At 42.2% G+C, this 17,382-nt stretch overlaps 1 protein-coding gene across 1 annotated transcript in view; it reads right to left on the reverse strand.

The window, feature by feature from the left end:
• Positions 1 to 23: 23 nt before the first annotated feature.
• COPG2 (coatomer protein complex, subunit gamma 2) overlaps positions 24 to 17,382 on the reverse strand; it is a 112,852-nt gene continuing 95,493 nt past the window's right edge. Inside the window, exons 21-24 of the mRNA XM_012664741.1 lie at positions 2,016 to 2,113; positions 1,109 to 1,247; positions 711 to 809; positions 24 to 282 (exon numbers count right to left, since the gene is read on the reverse strand). Of these exons, the coding sequence (XP_012520195.1) occupies positions 152 to 282; positions 711 to 809; positions 1,109 to 1,247; positions 2,016 to 2,113 (467 nt within the window). The 3' untranslated portion in view covers positions 24 to 151. The remainder of the gene's footprint in view (positions 283 to 710; positions 810 to 1,108; positions 1,248 to 2,015; positions 2,114 to 17,382) is intronic.

Below are 17,382 nucleotides of genomic sequence, written 5' to 3' on the forward strand. Positions count from 1 at the left end.
CAACCCATGTGCAAGGACAGACATTTGCTTGATCTGCTGGCTCAGGGCCAAATGTTTAACATGCTTTTTCAAAGTCAAAGTGTTCATGCCACTAACCTAAAAGTCCACTGACAGTGAAGTATACATCAACTTCATCTTGCCCAGTAAGAGCTTATCCAACAGAAGCCAAGATAACATCTACAGGTGTTCTTTCTTTGCTTCTGACGGTCACCTGCATGGTCACTCCATCTGCTAAGGCCAGCCTGGACCTCACCAATAAATCATAGCCACCTCGGTATATACCTGAGAAAAAGGTGAGGAAAATCATATTAAGAACTCAAAATAAGCTCTGAATAATGAGATTTATCATGCTTTCCCTGCATCTCCTTTCTGTTTAGCTTTTCTAGAGATTTGTGAGAATTGAATCCTACAAATAAATTCTAGATTTTATGTTCCCATGAGACCAGGTACACAGAAGGTATTCAAAAGTACTCAAGAGGGGAGGTTGGTATCTGTGGGAGACACTTGAGTAAGTGTTTTAGGCCAAATATAGATCTTAAAAGAATAACCTAAGAATAGCATGCAAAACAAATTATTCATTTTGACTGGGCTTCAAATTGTTACTCGTAATGGGGTGATAAGACAATAGCAAGCCATGCGATGCCCATCCATATCCCTTCATATTAAATTTTGCAACAAAATATAAGGGAAATCTAATGGAAGTTTCTTACCTGCTAGATAGAGTGAATGGGAATTCTTGTTCTCGGGTACTTTATCGGACCTTTCACATGGCTGCATGCCCAGATATGTGATGATGTTGTTGACAGCTTCTGTGTTGAGAAGATCCATTCAACAGTATTAGGAAAGTTAAGCATAGGGATCTGCCTCTGCACCAGGATGTGCTGGTAGCTGGGGAGTGGAAGGGGGTGGCGGCGCTGGTGCATGGAGGGAGGCTAGCGGACTAGAAAATGGGTGATTTAATTAGACGGTGAAGACAGGGTTCTGGCCTTTTAAGTAAGTGACTTAGGAAGTACTTTTTTTTAAAAAGGGAGTTCTTCTGGAGTAACAAATTGCTTATCAGGTTTAATACTGCTATCAGGCAATATGATGATAGCAAAACTGTTCTCACCTTCAAGGGTTTTGGTAGAACTGAGGGCAAAGGTCTCCTCTTTCTCAAATGTATCTCCCACCTCTTCCCAGGCAGCAGCAAAGTTAGGCTTCAGTACCTTCTGAATGTGGTCAGACACAGTCACTTCGAGATCTTCCAGCTAGTAGGTAACAAGCAGGCGTCAGTAAAGAAAAGTCCTTTCTGTTATAGGACAAAGCTAAAGGGACTAATTAATATTGTTTTGTCATTCTGTGTTACATTCCTGCAGGAGCATAGGAAAAACTCTAACCACCAAAATAGTTTAAGTTCTGTAGTCTACATAAATCTAATGCTGTAGGTCTTACTTAGCAAAAGAAAGCAAGAAAATAGGACTTCTGGCAAGAGCCAAATTCAGATGAACATCTGTAGCCCTGAGGTACAAAGTAGTCATGTTGCCACACCTAATCACTGTTCAGGCCGTACAGTACCCTTTGAACTTCGCATTCACTGAAGCCGATATTTTTAAAAGTTTTCCCTCCATTCTGTGAAGGATTTTTAGTCTGTGATATGGCTTTATTAAAAACAAACTAAACTGTTTGCTGAAGGAAAAAAAAACCCCAAAAAAGAACCAAAAAACCGCTTTAAATAAAAGTGACCTCAATGAAAATCATGTAACTATTTTCAACTCTTAGTTATCCCTATTATAAGGAAAAATAAAAAGAGTGAGTTTGTTTTAATTAATTATGAAGTTGGTAAATCTGAATTCTCTTTGGCATGATGTAATCCCATTATAGAGGAGGATTGTTCCAGGTCCTTCTCAGTTGTAATCTGTTTGAGAAGAATAGAAACCCCATAAGTTCATGTCAGATGATTCTAGAAAATGTTTTCTCAAGGCAGAAGTCATTTAGTGTTGCCAAAGTGTCAAAGTCTCTCTGCTGGGAAGACTCACCACATACTCATCATCATACCCATCCTCATCTGGAACTCCAGTGTTAGGGTCACAGTCCCGGACTGTAAACTTCATGGTGCAGCTGAAAGTGCCTGCAACTGGAAGAGAAAGAGTGGGCAAACCTGCGTCAGTGAGTAGCGCAGGCTACTTAGGAAGCACCATCTGTACCTGGCACTGTGTTCCACACATTCAAATTTAAACATGCATGTTTTTTAGGGGAGTGGTTCTCAAAAGCAGCCTGAAAGTGAGTTGAAAAGGCGGTCTCACAAAATATGATTTTAAAGTCCATTCTGCACCGTGGGTTAGAATAGCACAGAAAAGATGACATGGGCAAACTGTTTTTGTATGAGTATGAAGAAAGCAGCAGGGGAGATACTTTTGGGGACTTTTTGCCATACCTGTCAAAAGGGCCTATATGTTGGAAAATAAGTATGTTGAGAAAGAACTGCTCTAGGACCTGACAAAGCAAAAAATGCTGATGGTAAAAAGCATACAGGTCATCAAATTAACACTGAGCAAGTACATTAGAGTCTCAATACTATCTTTAGATTATGGACTGACAAGGGGCCCACAGATCACCAGAATGAACTTGCTTTTATATCAACTTCCAACCTGTAGTAAGTAGGTCAACAGTGAGGTTCTAGTCAGTGTCTTAAAATGGAAAAGCAAGTGGGTAGTTGTATGTTTTGAGATAAGTGGTATAAGTAATAAGAAATTGAGGGGGGGAGGACATTTTTTTGGAAAGTGAAGTGTTCATGAAGAACACAGGATTTTCTGAACTGTTTGAAGGAGGGGATTTGGCAAGCATGGATGAAGAAAATGCATTTAAGTTCTAATCCATGGTCTGGAAAAGGCTTAGAGGTACAAAAATATTAGAAATTGGGGAGTTACAAAGTTATTTGGGGGATAGGGAAGGAGAGGAAAGAATAGACTCAGATGTAAAGACCATATGTGACAGGCTAAGTAGTAAGACATTCATCTGCTCAGTCTGAACTTTAAACTCCATCATCCATCCATCTATCCATCCATCCAAACATGTAGTGAATGTTTAATAGAGTGCTATGTGAGGGTGCAGGATTAACAGCCTGGGAAAATCATTAAAAATGTGAAAGGATACAACGGTGTAATTGGATCGCAAAAGAGGGAAAAGAGCTTTGGCAAGCAGAGGAAGGTACCCAGCAAAAGAAAAGAGGCGAGAAAGTCCATGGGGGTAGTTGGAAATAATAAAAGATGTGCCAATGCATAGGTGCTGAGAAGAGAATTTGTTCAGGAACAAATTGTGAAATAATGTTGTATTTCAAATGATTTTCCAACAGGTCTGACTGAGGCAGTTGAGACTGAGAGGTTAGAGAGAAGCTAGATAAGACATGCCTAGTTTAAGCCACCGGTGGGAATCCTATGAAGAATGGGTCTGAATTCAGAGAAGAGATGGATTGAATAGAATACATCGAAAACAGATGATGGTAGTAGGTTGGCCCACATGGGAAAGAGTATGCCTATCAAGGCTGCAGAATCTATTTCAGTGCTTTAAAGGGATTAAGGAAAGAGTGGTTAAAGTAAGGTAGAGTTTTCTTCAGGGGGATGGGGACAGAAGAAAGAAGTGGAAGTTAACACAAAGCCAGAATAGGTCAGCTGAGGTATTTAAAAAGAAAAGAGATGGGATTATGGTAGAGAAAAAGGTCATGATCAAGTAAGAAGAGTCAGGACAGACATTAAGTCATAGATTATGAGCCCAGCTTGGTTCAGATGAAGCAGGGAGGCTACAGCAAATGAGGAAGGGGAATGAGGACAGACAGTCAAGAATGATGGCAGATCACAGACTGGGGCATACTGGCTGAATTTTATGTAGAAGTAAAGACAAAGACACTTACGTATAAGTACCTGATACAGAGAAACAGATTAAGGAAGTAAATAGGGGATGGTATTAGTAGAGCTAATACCTGAAAGCTTTGTGGCAAATTTTTAATTAAATAGTTTGGTTGAGACAATGAGAGGTTACAGGGAGTCTCAGGTGAACTCCAAAGAAAATCATAGGTAGTAATACCTATCAAAGTTGCTAGACAGGATGACTAACATGGGTGATGAGGAGAGGAGGTGAGAGGGAGCCTTTCCGTGGCAAGAGAATAATACCCACTCCATTGCCATAATATAAAGATAAGAGAGCTACATGAACAAAGGCAACTGCCAAAGGGAATAAGGGAAGAATGCCATGGAGATTTACATTAAAATTGTTCTCAGAAATGGCTTATCTTTTGAGGACTGACTGAAAATGAGAGCCACCCAAGAGATCCTTTGTATGAAAAGAACCCAGAGAAAGAGAAAAGATGGACTCTGGCAGCTTAGGCAAGGGAGGGGCATGTGAGCTGGGCAGGGGTGCAGAACATGCAATGTGGCAAAGGGCAGAGTGGGAAATGTGGTAGGGAGCTGCCTGGTCTCAACCACTGGAGAGAAACTGTGACTAAAGAAGAAATGGGGTCATGAGGAGATTCCAGAAAGCTTTGTTGGAGTAATAATTAAAGAAAAGGCTCTGTCAATAGGGCAAAAGATTAAAAAGAGGGTAAAAGGGATGGATCTGTACGCAGGCTAACTACAGCAATCCATGTAGGTCTGGACTGAGAAGGAATGGATGCTGCATAGTGTGTAGGAAATCAAGGAAGATGAAAGCGAGTTGAGCAGTGAGTGCCAAAAATGAGTATATACCCACCCAGAAAACAGTGTTGAATCCATGGGAATGCTATACAAATGGCAGGAGGGATGTTGAAGGTAAGGTTTTTTCTTAGGACAAAAAGGGCAATATTAAAGTTGCCCTCAGATGAAAAGGAGTTAGTCACTAAGTAATGACAGACATCTGGAAGGATAAGACAGCATTCCTAAGAGAACGTAAGTAAAGGAAAGAGAATATTGTGTGGTGGAGAGCCTACATGTAGAGCAGGTATGGGCTAAAGATCCAGAATGGGAAATTTTGTCAGCTCAAACGAGGTCTAATTGGTCACATTTTGGGTAAAAAGGCCATGTTGCATGGGAAACACAAAGAAAAGATGAGGAGCAAGCACTTCAGTAGGAGTAAGCAGTAGACTAGCTTTGGAGGGAAATTGCTAATTAAAGGACTTGGTTGATAGGAAAGTTTATAGACTGATTAAGATTAATGCTGATAAAAAAAGCTATAGCTGGCAACTTTAGGGATATTAGGCTTGACTTATTAGAGAGGGTGAACAGGGAGTTTGTCTGAAGAATGGATTATTGCTACCAGATGAGGAATGGCTAAAGATTATGAGGAGGAAGTACATCTGAAGGGAAGAATTCTGCATCCGTTTCTTCTGTAGAGAGATGGTAAATGAAAGGATGACATAGTTGAGGTACCATAGATTATTGAACATTGTGCCATTAAAGTTGCTCTTAGAAGTTAGCCTGCTATGTGAGGACTGGCTAAAAGTGACAGACATTTCCTAGGGACGCTTGCATGCAAATATCACAGGGGAGGATAAAGAGAAGAACATAGAGGCTGGAAGCCAAAAAAAAAAAAAAAAAAACCAATGACATAGGATTTAGGCTGGGGTACAGAATATAAAGTATGGGCAGGGAAGGGCATTAAAGAGGGCCAGAATGAGGAACACTGGAAAATGGCAGAGTGGTACATGCAGTAGAGAGATTTGAGTTAAGCTAGATTACAACCAAAGAAGGAGAGAGACTTAAAGACAAAGTGGCTAAATAAGAATTGGTGTCATGAGGGAGTGCCATCTGGGAATCTCCGCTTGAATAATAATTGAAGCAAGAAGTGTAACCAGTAGAGTAAAAGGTCAAGGAGTTGAAATGGGATAGATCTGAGCCATGGCCAATCACAGGAACCCTATGAAGGTCTGGACTGGAGAGTGCAGGTGTATTCAGAACAGTGTAGAGGTGACAAGGAAGACAGAAGAAAAGACTACTGAATCCATAAGAATAATAAAAAGATAGCAGTTGAAAAAACAAGTGACTGTGTAGGTAACATGGGCGTTTCTCCAGGGTCAATCTGGGAAAAGGGTGGAAGAGCCTGCAGAAGAGATGGGTCATCTGAAGACTGGCCAGAAATTGACAGGAGGGATAAGGCACCATAACTGTACCAAAGATCATGGTGAAGTAAGAAAGAGGAGGGAGACTGGGAACTATATAAAGGGAGAACATATGAAGAGTAGTTAGAAGCAGCTGGAGTGGTGTGGGCAGATAAGATGAGGAAAATGTTTACCAGAAATCCTGTTAAGATCTTATAATGGTGGGTCTATTGGGTCGAATGTTGGGTTTTAATCCAGACTTTGAGAAGCAGTGTATACAATGGGAGAAGAACAGAGGCCTGAAAAGTAATAGGAAGCTCTAGTGAGAAGTTTTAATTAGGCAGATCAGAAGGAGATAGATTAAGATGAACCCTGATGCAAGGCCAGGGAGGCCAGCAACCTTAAAGACACCAGGATAGATCTTTGAGTAGTTTGTACAATGGATGACTAATATTGGGGGATGACTGGCTGGAGACCATGTTGGGAACCCAACTGGAGAGTAAAACTTCATTTGTTATTTCCAGGTACAGATGGTAGATGAAATTATACTGTATATAGTTAAAGATATGAGAGGGTAAATCACCTCAAACAAATGAATATAATGTAAGCGCTGCATTAAAGTTACTTGTGGAAGTTATTCTTCATGTGAAGATTTTCTATAGATAATGGAGAGAGCCTGGCTAGAAGTGCTGTCAGGAGGAGACTGAGTCCATTTGAATGAAACATAGATGGCAGCTAAAAGAAGAAGGGAGGTTGAAGATAAGGTAGCATATTTCTTTAGGGCAAGATAGGTAACAAGAAGAAAAGGAATGAGAGATTAACCCCAGAGGAAAAGGTCATTTGAAGAAGGGCAGGACTAACTGGAGGGAGAAGGCCCCATATTTGGGCCAAACAACGTGGAAGAAGAGGGGTTGAAGCTAAAAAGAGCATTGTCTACACTAGAGAATGATTGTGAGTAGGTGGCATGGTAATAAAAAAGACCACAGCATCATAAAGATTCCCAGAATGGAGCATCCTGTCAGATCTCAGCATGGCCCAATTGGTCAAATACGTTACGTATAATGTTCAAGATTGCAATGACTAGTGTTTGTGAGAGAAGGAAAGGCCGGAACAGGAAGGAGAGTCAGAAACAGACTCGCTCTACATGCCTTGGTGAGAAATTTTTAATTAAAGGGCTTGGTTGAGGGGAAAGTTAAGAGCAATGCTTCTTAAAATATGTTACACAGCATGACCTAGGAATTTGTTGGAAATATAAATTCTTCTCCCCCAACCCAGACCTACTGAATCAGAAACTCAGGGTGGGGCCCAGCAGTTTGTGTTTTAACGAGATCCAGTTTGACAACCACTGCTTTAGATGAAGACAGATTAAGAAAAATTTTGATAAAGAGCCTTCACTAGCAACTGTCATGTTAGGATTAGGTGAAAATTAGAGAAGCAACTGGGGAGGCTTGTATGAAAGGATAGGAGAGGAGGAGAGCATGGAGGAGATGAAGGCTAAAAAGGGAAAGGGATGAATGAATGAGGCTGGGGCAGAACTTGCAGTGCAGTAACATGGCCAGTGGCATTAAAGAGTGACAGGATAAGGAATGCTGGGGTGTGGGAGAGGAGCAACTCTGGTAGAGTGATTTCATGTTAATCCAGGTCACAACCACTCAAGAAGAGAGAGGAAGGAGTGAATGTGGCTAAAGGAAGAATTGAGGTTACGAGGGGGAACTGTTCAGGAGGCTTTGTGGAAGAGTGAGGAGAGAAAGAGGCCACATGGGCTGGACCGCAAATCCAGTGTGCAGATTCTGGACACTGAGTGCTGTTATGAGCAGTCTGTTTATCCAGAAGACAGGGCTGAATGTTCGGCCATTCAGTACTACTGTTTTCTAGATAAAGAGAATGGCATCTACAGAGTACAGAATGACATCTACAAAGTCTCTGAATGAAGGAGGGATGCTGAATATAAGGTAGAATTTTTATAAGGCAAAATAAGGAAAAAGGGGTAAAATAGTGAAGTTAAAATTGCTGCAAGATGAGAAGGTATCATTTAATATTGATGAAAAAATTGTCATTGATACTAACTAGAGGTGTATGGCACCATACTTGGGCCAAAGGTCATGATGGAAGGAAAAAGCCAGGCTAAGGGGAAGGCTTATCTAAAGAGTGGAAAACTGGTTTTGAGTGAAGGAGAGAGTGGGAACATGAGCAGAGGAAACCTCCAAATGGAAATTGGGAAGAATGTTCTATAAGAGAGACAGTAATGATGTATTCAGAAATTAAGAAAACATGTTAGGATTTGCCAAAAGTGAGAGAAGTAACTGAGGAGGTTTGTGCAAAAAAAATAGTGAAGAAGGAGAAAGCAAAAGACGGAGATTGGATGATAAATAAGGAGAGGGAATGCCTGAATGAATACAGGGTACAGAACATACAGTGTAAAAAAACAACAAATACAGAAGGGCATTAAAGAGGGATAAATGGGAACATTAGGAAATTGGAAATTTGTCAGAGTTGTGTATTTACAAGGTGAGGTAAGAACACGGAAAAGCAAGAAATGGGGTCTGAGATTTTGCTGTCCAGGAAGCTTTGCTGGAAAAACACTAGAAGCAACAGGTGTGATCCATATAGTGAGAGAGAGGCTAAGTGCGATGGGCATAAATGGCAGGCCAGGGGCAAGAATCCTATGAAAGTGTAGCCGGGACCAATAGTACAAACAAATGCAGTAAGTAAAGGATGCAGGACAAAAGGGAGATGGCAGGAGGTTGAGCAGTGGCTGTCCAACAGGAGGGGAGTCTCTGAAGAAACAACTGAATCCGTAAGAATGATATGTAGGCAATGGCTGAAAGGAGCAGGGACACAGAAGATAAGGCAGCATGATTCTCTAGGTAAAAATAAAGAACAAGGAGGAAAGGAATGGAAGAACAAAGTGAAGAGTTCCTGCTGATGCGAAGGGATGATTTGAGGAATGGCAGATATTGACTGGTATGTTAAGGCAGCATACCTGTACCAAGGTTTTGATGGACTAAGAAGGAAGAAAGAGTTTATTAGCTGAGTGAAGGAACATTGTATGAAACAGAGAAGAGATAAGGGTAGATGGAGTGGCAATGAGGCAAATCAGATGTATAAAAAAGGAGATTCAGAATGAAGAAATTGATTTCAAAATGGGCCCAACTGGTCAAATTGGATGGGAAGGCCCAATGTAATGAATGGTGCATCTAATAAATTTCAAGGGCCTAGACAGGAATGGGAATTAGAGAGTAGATTATTAGCTCTTGATGCCATAGGTAGGATGAATCTTGATAAAAAGCCATTGATAGCAACCTGAAACCTCATCTTATTCTGTGAGAAGATGATCTATATTTGGTGAGAAGTGGGTGGGTATCATTAAGGGAGTACACCTCAAGAGAAGAATAATATATCCATCATTGTGATTACAGATGGAAGCTGATAATATAGATGTTAATATATATAACAGAATAATAAAACGGAATTAGGAAGAACTTTTTGAAGTGTGATGTTAAAGTTTGCTCAGCAATGAAAGTATCATGTTAGAATATAAGTGACAGCAACTACTGAGATGTGTATAAAAAAGAGAGAAGGAAAAAGTACAGAAAAACTGAAGCTGAAATTTAAGTAAGGAGAGAGGATGTAGGATTTAGGTTGGGGTACAGAGCATGCAGTTTTGTACAATGTTAAGGAAGGGTAGGAGGGCCAGGATGAGGAGCGCTGAGACATCAGAATTGGAAGTTCAGTGGAGCAGTATGTTCAGCAGATAACAAGGGTAGGAAAGGGGGAGGGGCAAGAACATGATAAAATAAGAATTGGAGTATGATATATTGCTGCCCATAAAGCTATGTTGGAAAAAGATTTGAAGCAATCGGTGTAGTCAGTAGAATGAGAGATTAGAGGCAGATTAATGCAATGGACTTAAAATGGGCCAGAGCTGGAATCTTAGGGAAGTCCAGACTGAATGGAGGGTGGGAACAGATTCAGTATAGAATGTGGGAAATAAGGAAGATGGAAGAAGGTTGAATAGTGAGTGCTGAATGTCAAGAGTATACATCTCTAAAAGAGATGATTGTATCCATTAGAATGATACAGCTGAAAAAAGAAGGAATGTTGGAGGAAAGATGAGGAGTCTGCAGCAAAAGGAGAAAGAAAAATTTTGGAGAAAAGGAGTAGAAGAGCAATGCTCAAGTTGTTTGTAGATGGAAAGACATTATTCAAATAATAATCACAGATATTGATGGGAGAAATGGTTGTTGCTCCATACTTAGGCCAAAGGTAATGACAGAAGAAAAAGAAAATAGAGGATAGCAAGTAAATAAGGGGGGCACCATGAATTAGAGAGCAGTTTTGAGTAGATAGAATGATAAGAAGATCAGGTGTGAATTAAAGAAACAGAACTGTCAGATCTCAGAACTGTGTATAGAATGGGAGAAAATCTGGGTCCTGAAAAAGAATAGGAGTTGGATAGGCTGGTGCTTGAGGTCTTAGTGGGAAATTTATGACTTAAGTGATTGCTTAAGGGAAAGTTAGAAGGAGATGAATTAAGATAAACCCTGATAGGAAGCCATTGGTGGAAACCTTAAAAACATCCAGATTGATCTTTTAGAAGGTGTGGATTGGAACTTTTTTGGTAGAACAAATGAATGCTATTAACGAGTTAAGGACTGGTTGGGGATCATGATAAGGTAAACCTCAAGAGAATAATCCAGCATTCACTGATTTATTATAGAGTTTGTGGGTGAAAGATGTGTAGAATGTTTAAGATATGGCAGGGCAGATATTCTAAGGGAGTTATGAAATGACCTACCAAAAGTGTGATGTTAAATTGGCCAAGATAATGTTAAGATTGGCTAAAAGTGAGAAAAGCAACTGAGAAGACTAGTATATAAAAAAACAAGAAAGGAGAAAGGGGAGGAGAAGGTGCTTGATTGGAGAGAAAATGTATGAATTAGGCTGTGTTTGTAATAAGCAAGGTACAAAATGGCAAATGTTACTGGGACCAGAATGAAGAATACAGGTATCACCAGCTATCTGCTCATACTGTCTAAATACTTGTTATGTGAAGAGTTTTTATATACATATCATTATGTGCTTGGAAAATCAGGTACAGTGAGTTAGTATTCTTGTACTAACAAAACCTTTTAGCTTGCAAAAAGTTGGCTCAGTATGATGTATTTTTGCTGTGGACATAGCTCTTCTACAGACAGGCTTACTTCCTGTGCTTAAGGATTTTAAAAATATTGTGCATAATTCCTGTCATCTTCCTCACAATATGAGTGGGACAACTCAAGCAACTCATCACTTGGTAAGTAAACATTCAAAAAAATTTCTTGTTTATATATTTCATTTGAAAAATGTATATGTATTTGTTATTTATCTTGAAAACATTTTATTGTTTCTTGCTGTATAAAAGAGCAAATGCAATTATAATCTTTACTGTAGTATGGGATCATTTTGCATTTGATCTTAGCCAAAAGGCCAAGAAGCAATATTATGGGATCATTTTTGTATTATACACAAACATGTCTGCTAATGAATGAATTATGTTAAATAATTAGGTAGCTGTCCTTTAAAATAATTTATAAGAAATACTTATAAGGTTTTCAACATATTGTTTTAATGATGGTGGAGAAAATATGTTGGGTTTTTTAAACGAAGATGGATGAGGGCTTTTTCAAATTAAGGTAATACATGTTTACTACCAAAAATTATTATTCAAGCACAAAGGATAATGAAAATTGCTTATATTTATAAAGCAGTTGAATCAGGAAGAAGACTGTGTAGGCAATTCTTAAAGGAAGGGAGAAGATGAAGTGATAACTGAAAATTTAACATAGAGGGGTAGTGTCTAGGAAGGTATGTTTGCACAAAAACGTGCAGTTGACAGAAAGGTTAGATACATATTCAGTGAAGCGGACATAAAATAAAGCAAGTGGCAGGGATCCTAGCAGGGAACAAATAGAGAAGCAAAGCAATTTCAGCATAGTATGCAGGAAAGAAGAAATACAGAAATGGGTTGAGCAATCAATGTCGAACAAAAAGAGGTATCTGATAGGAATATATTAGTGAATGCTTAGGAATGATACATAATATATGGATGGTTAATAAAAATATGCTTTGCCAAGGCAGAATGGAAAACAAGAAAATGAGGGGAAAAGCAATTTTAAGTTAACCTTTAGATGGGAAAGGTCATTCAAGAAGACATAATGAAAAGTAAGATTTGCCACTATGATTGTATCAAATGGAATAATAAGGAAGAATACAGATGATGGAAACTAACTAAAAATAGCACTGTAGGAATTTGACAACATATCAGAGTAACTTAAGTAAATATAGGGCAAATCAGCTTCACAATAAGGAAACCCAGAAATAATGATGTCAGTAGAAGAAGAGCATAAGTTAAGAAAAGAGATACAGGATTAAAGATGGGCCAAAGATACTGAAGGAAAAAAGGGTAAAGGTAGGAAATAAGCAAGTAAGAAGACAACTATATACATCAGAGTGGAATATTAGAAAAAGGCAGAGTGGAAATGATAGATTGAGTCGTATATTTAAATACAATTCCACACAAAGGAGGGGAGAAAGAAGTTGAGAAAGGGGTAAAGAGGAATCGAGCTGAGACAGGGCAAAAGGGCACCATGGAATGGAACTGAAAGGTACACATCCATTTCTAGAAAGAACTGCTAACTGCATCAGAAAGATGGTGGTAAACAAATTATGGGATGAGGCAGGGGCGGAATGAGGCAAGGGTTTCAAAGTGTCAAAGAAGAGAAAAAGAGGTGCAGAAAGGATATGCCAACGCAGTTCCACATAGGACTAAAGGAGTCCCTGAGAAAAACTGCAGTAGAGATGAAAATGTCCTTAATGATAGTGGAAAGAAAAGACAGGAACAATAGAGAGGAAAGTAAGAATGACAACAATGAAAAGACTACGATGCAGTAAAAAGAATGCATGATAGGGATACGAGGAGTGGGCAGTAGCGAAGGTGGTCCTGCAGGTGGACTTTTGCCGTATTTGCCATACCATTAAACTTTAAGGATAGAAAGTGTTACAACAAGAAAAGAAAATACTGTATGGCTGACAAAAAAGGGTTAAGAGAAGGGGTAACTTTCATATATCTGACTTCATGGAAGGGCCTAGTGTTCAAGCTGGATCTTTAGGAGAGATCATTTTCATGCCTCTGAGGGTGAGTGTGGAGTAGAGAAATGAGGGATGGGAAGAACTGGGTGGAAGGATGTCATGGAAAGAAAAATTAAATATAGAAAAGAAGAGCTTCCATGAGGAAAATTTGGGTGTGTTTTAGATTGGGAAAAACAGTAACCAGGTTAGGTAAGACGTATGAACTGCACAATGAATCAAAGCACATGAAATAAGTAAAAAATAAATAAATAAATAAATAAAATAGGTAAAAGGGGCGTTGTTCTGATCCTCCATAGCAATGATTTTTCAAAGGAAGAGGGAGGATGCAAATGAAGGGATGAAAACATCAATCCTCAAAGACAGACTAGGGTTTGAGACATTTCGTGTGGAAAGGAGGAAACAGAGAAGGGAATGAGGTGGTTCCAGGCAGAGTGTGCTTGACCTATATAAATGGAGTGGGTAGAAAGGCTAAAATCTTTGAGAGAGAAGTGTAAATGGCAACCACTGGGATGCTAGAGGCGTGAAATGGGAGAGTGAAGCCCAGGGAGTCCAGGTGGCCGTCCGCAGTGGTGATTCTCAACGGGGATGGGGGGGGTGGATTTCACCCGAGGGGGGCTGTGGGCACAGATCCCCAGGTTGGCCTATCAGAACATCAGAGGGATGAGGAAGGGTTCTGCTCAAAAAAATGAAAAAAAACAAAACCAAAACCTAATCCTAAAACCAAACATAAAGAATAAGAACAAACTGGCCCAAATGATGATTCTGATAGGCCGGCCTGGGGGTCGTGCATCCTCGGGTGAGAATCACCGGTGGGCGGAGAGAACGGAGAGCTGGGCGGAGACGTGCGGCACGCGTAGATGCCGCACGTGCGCTGGGGCTGATGGAGGCATCAGAGTCGAGACTGTCAGAAATGGGAGCAAAGATCCCATCAGATGGGACAAGGTTGACAGCGAGCAAATGGATGTAGCCGAGAAGGCACCTGGGGTGACGATGGTGGGGTTGGGATTTCCTGTCAAAGGTAGGAAGTGTGGCGCCAAGGCCAAGGTCCCGGAGCCGAGGACTGAGGTTGAGGAGTGAGGCTGAGGGAGGTGGGTGCAGTGACACTCGGGAGGCCGGAATGCGTGTGTGGGAGCAGACGGCAGTGGCTCTGTTGTCCCCTGGGAAGCAAGGGCCAAAGGGCAATGGAGACAGCAGGGAAAGAGAGCATCTTGAGAAGAGCTGGGTGCTAGGGAGGGGAACGGGAAAGGGGAGAAGGGTGAGAGCACTCAGGAAGGTGAGCTCTCAGGCAGAGCAGGGGAGTCGGGTTTAGACTGGGTGCATTTGTGTGGCAGGGGCGAGGGTGGGCAGGTGCGGGGCGAGAGTGACAGCTGAAGGCAAAAGGGCTGTGGTGGAGGAGGAAGGGAGGAGGATCAGAGGCACATACTCCCGAGAGCGTTCTCCCAAGACTGCAGAAGAAAGTCTGTGGAAGGAAAGAGGAAGGCGAGAGGGAGCCATGGTTGTGTGTCATTGGAAGCGACCTGCAGCCTGGGCCACAGGGACGTGGGCGTGGACTGCTGGGTAGAGCATGTGGATTTGGTACGGTATGTCTGACACGAGGACGACTGCATGTGGTGCAGCAGTGGGTGCGGGGTGCAGGTCAAGGGAGGACCCCTCAGAAGACTACTGAATTCAGCTGATTCACAGATGGTAGCTGAAAGAATGCCGGTGGTTAGGGTCACACAGTAACCTGCTGTGCAGTAGAGGAGGAAACAGGAGAAATGACCGGCCAAGGCCAGGAGCTGAGGGCTAGGTGAGGAGTTTGCAGCATGTGGGGGGCAGCATGGAGGAGAGGCGGTCCAGTGGGCAAGAGGCGTGAGAAGGAGCAGGTGATGGAGCCAGCAGCTAAGACAGCAGAGTCTGGTTAGAGGACCAGGGAATGCGCTGCTCTAAGGGAGGCATGGCAACCCCAAGGAGGAGGAGTGAATGTGCAGAATCCAGGGACTTTGCCCCCAAAGGGGAAGAGTGCATGAGGAAGCCCATGGAGGAGAAAGTATGGGGTGGGTAAGACAACCTTGGAAGGAAGGAGAGGAGGGAGGAGGTCAAAGGAGAAGGAGGTGTAGAGGTGTTAATGAAAGGCATGGTGAGATGAGATGAGATGAGATCGGAGGTGAGGGGTACTGTACTGTGAGAGGAAAGGACTGTCTGCAAAATGGCAGAACCAAGGCCGGATGGTTAGTATTGAAACCAGACATGAGATGGACTCAGTTCAGCACATTAGGGACAAAGAGTCTGGCATTGGTAGCGGCAGTGAGGGCAAGTGTGGAATGGAGTGGACCTCAAGTAAAAGAGTCAGGAGTCTTTTCAGTGACTGGTATGTGGCAGGGGATGTAGGAGTGAATGTTGATGATGCAGTGAAGGGGCTGAGGAAGACAACCTGGAGGAAATAACGCAGTGGATGGCTGGTGCAATGTTTAAATCTATATTCAGTATGGAAAATCGAGATTGGAGTTGGTCAGTCATTGGAAGGTGGCAAATGGAACTCGAGTTGGGTGAGGGAAGTTGAAAGGAAAGGAATGGGACAGGAGGCATATGCGAGGTGAGAGACCTCGTAGATTTGTCAAGGGCTAAGCATTGGTAATGGGGTCAATACAGAAAAGGTGAAGGCAGAACCAAGAGTTTACAAACTGGCGGCTGCAGCAGATCTCACAGTGTAATTCTGTGCCATGCAAGATATCAAGGCCAGACTGTAGGTGGAGAACGGAGCTGAGAAGAAAAGGTTCAGGCATTTGCAGACCCAGGTCCTTAGCAGAAAATGAGGGAAGGGGCCAAGGTGACTCAGATTAAATGGAGGAAATCAGGCATGGCTGCATATTAAGACGGTACCTGCACGGAACTACTGGCTGGTAATCTCAGGGACTTGAGGATGGAGTCTTGTGATTTCAATTCCAGTGTGTGGGTATAAAGATGCTTGCATGTGGTAGACTGGCTGGGAACCAGTGTGGAAAAGATAACTTGAAATGATCACTGAATTCAAGCTTCACTGTTCAATAGTAGCAGAAAGGATGGAGTTGTAGCTTGTGATAGAATATATCTGCAGAGGGACACAGTGAATCCCAGTGGGATGAGGGAAGACCTTCAATCCATGGGGCATCGTAGAGTTAGAGGGAGTTCAGGGCAAAGGAACTGGGCAAAGCAGAACAGAGTATGGTGGGGGTTGGTGAGGGGAAGAGGTATTCAGTGTTGGGGTATGAGTTTCATTTTCAGGAGGTTTGATTCAGAGAGCAAGAGAATAGTGACTGCATAGGAGGATGGAGAGCGGTACCTACATAAGAAGAGAGTCTTAAATTCTGAACACAGGTGTTGTGAAGGTACTGTGGCTGAGAGGGAAAGACGGATTAGCCGATGGGACGGCCTCAGAGGGTAGTAGAAAGGCAAATGTGATGTGGAGGGGTGCACTGGCTCGAAGGGTCCCCATAAGGGTAAATGGAAGCAATGGAGGTGAAGAAAGGAAGAGGAGAATGAAGCAGCAGGACTGGATGTAGAGTTTTGTGGGAAGCCACTTAATGGAACAGGAACAGAGAAGAGATGAAAGGCTGGGTGGGAGAGGGGAAGGAAGAGGCAGCCTAAGGGAAGGCAGTGGGCAGATTTAAAGGACTATCTGGATGAGTGACAGCAAATGGTTCCAGAAGAGGAGAAGGAAGGAAAGAGTTTGAGTGGGACAGCATGTCAAAAAAGTGAGCACACTCGTGGAGAAAAGATGACCGAATCTGAGGCAGGGACAAGCACTACTAGGTAGCTGAGAGAATATGGGCCATAGAGAAGAGGCAAGGTGTTTTCCAGTGGCCAAGGAGGCAAAGAGAAGAAATGTGTCACAAGGGAAAGACCACAAGAAAGAACATGAAAAGGGGACCATGATGCAGCACAATGGGGAGTCACCTACAAAAGACAGGATTGGGGGGCACCAGGGAAGGGAGGGCAGAGAGAGTGGTAGAAGGGAGACAGGCTGGACAGCAACAGGGGGAGGGAGGATAAAGAGGAAGTCCAAGAGGACTGAAGGAATGAAGGAACTTAGAATGCTCAGGACAGCCAGGGAGTCCCGGCATGGGGATGGGAAAGTGGCAAAGGGGTGGACAGCAGTTGGAGGGAATAATGGCTGCTCTTACAGCCTTGAATATTGCTGCAAGGTGCAAATCTTGGGCCAGGCTCTTTACTACGGATCCGGCGGGGAA

Source organism: Propithecus coquereli, unplaced genomic scaffold (assembly GCF_000956105.1).
Source record: "Propithecus coquereli isolate 6110/MARCELLA unplaced genomic scaffold, Pcoq_1.0 Scaffold91, whole genome shotgun sequence".
Taxonomy (NCBI): domain Eukaryota; kingdom Metazoa; phylum Chordata; class Mammalia; order Primates; family Indriidae; genus Propithecus; species Propithecus coquereli.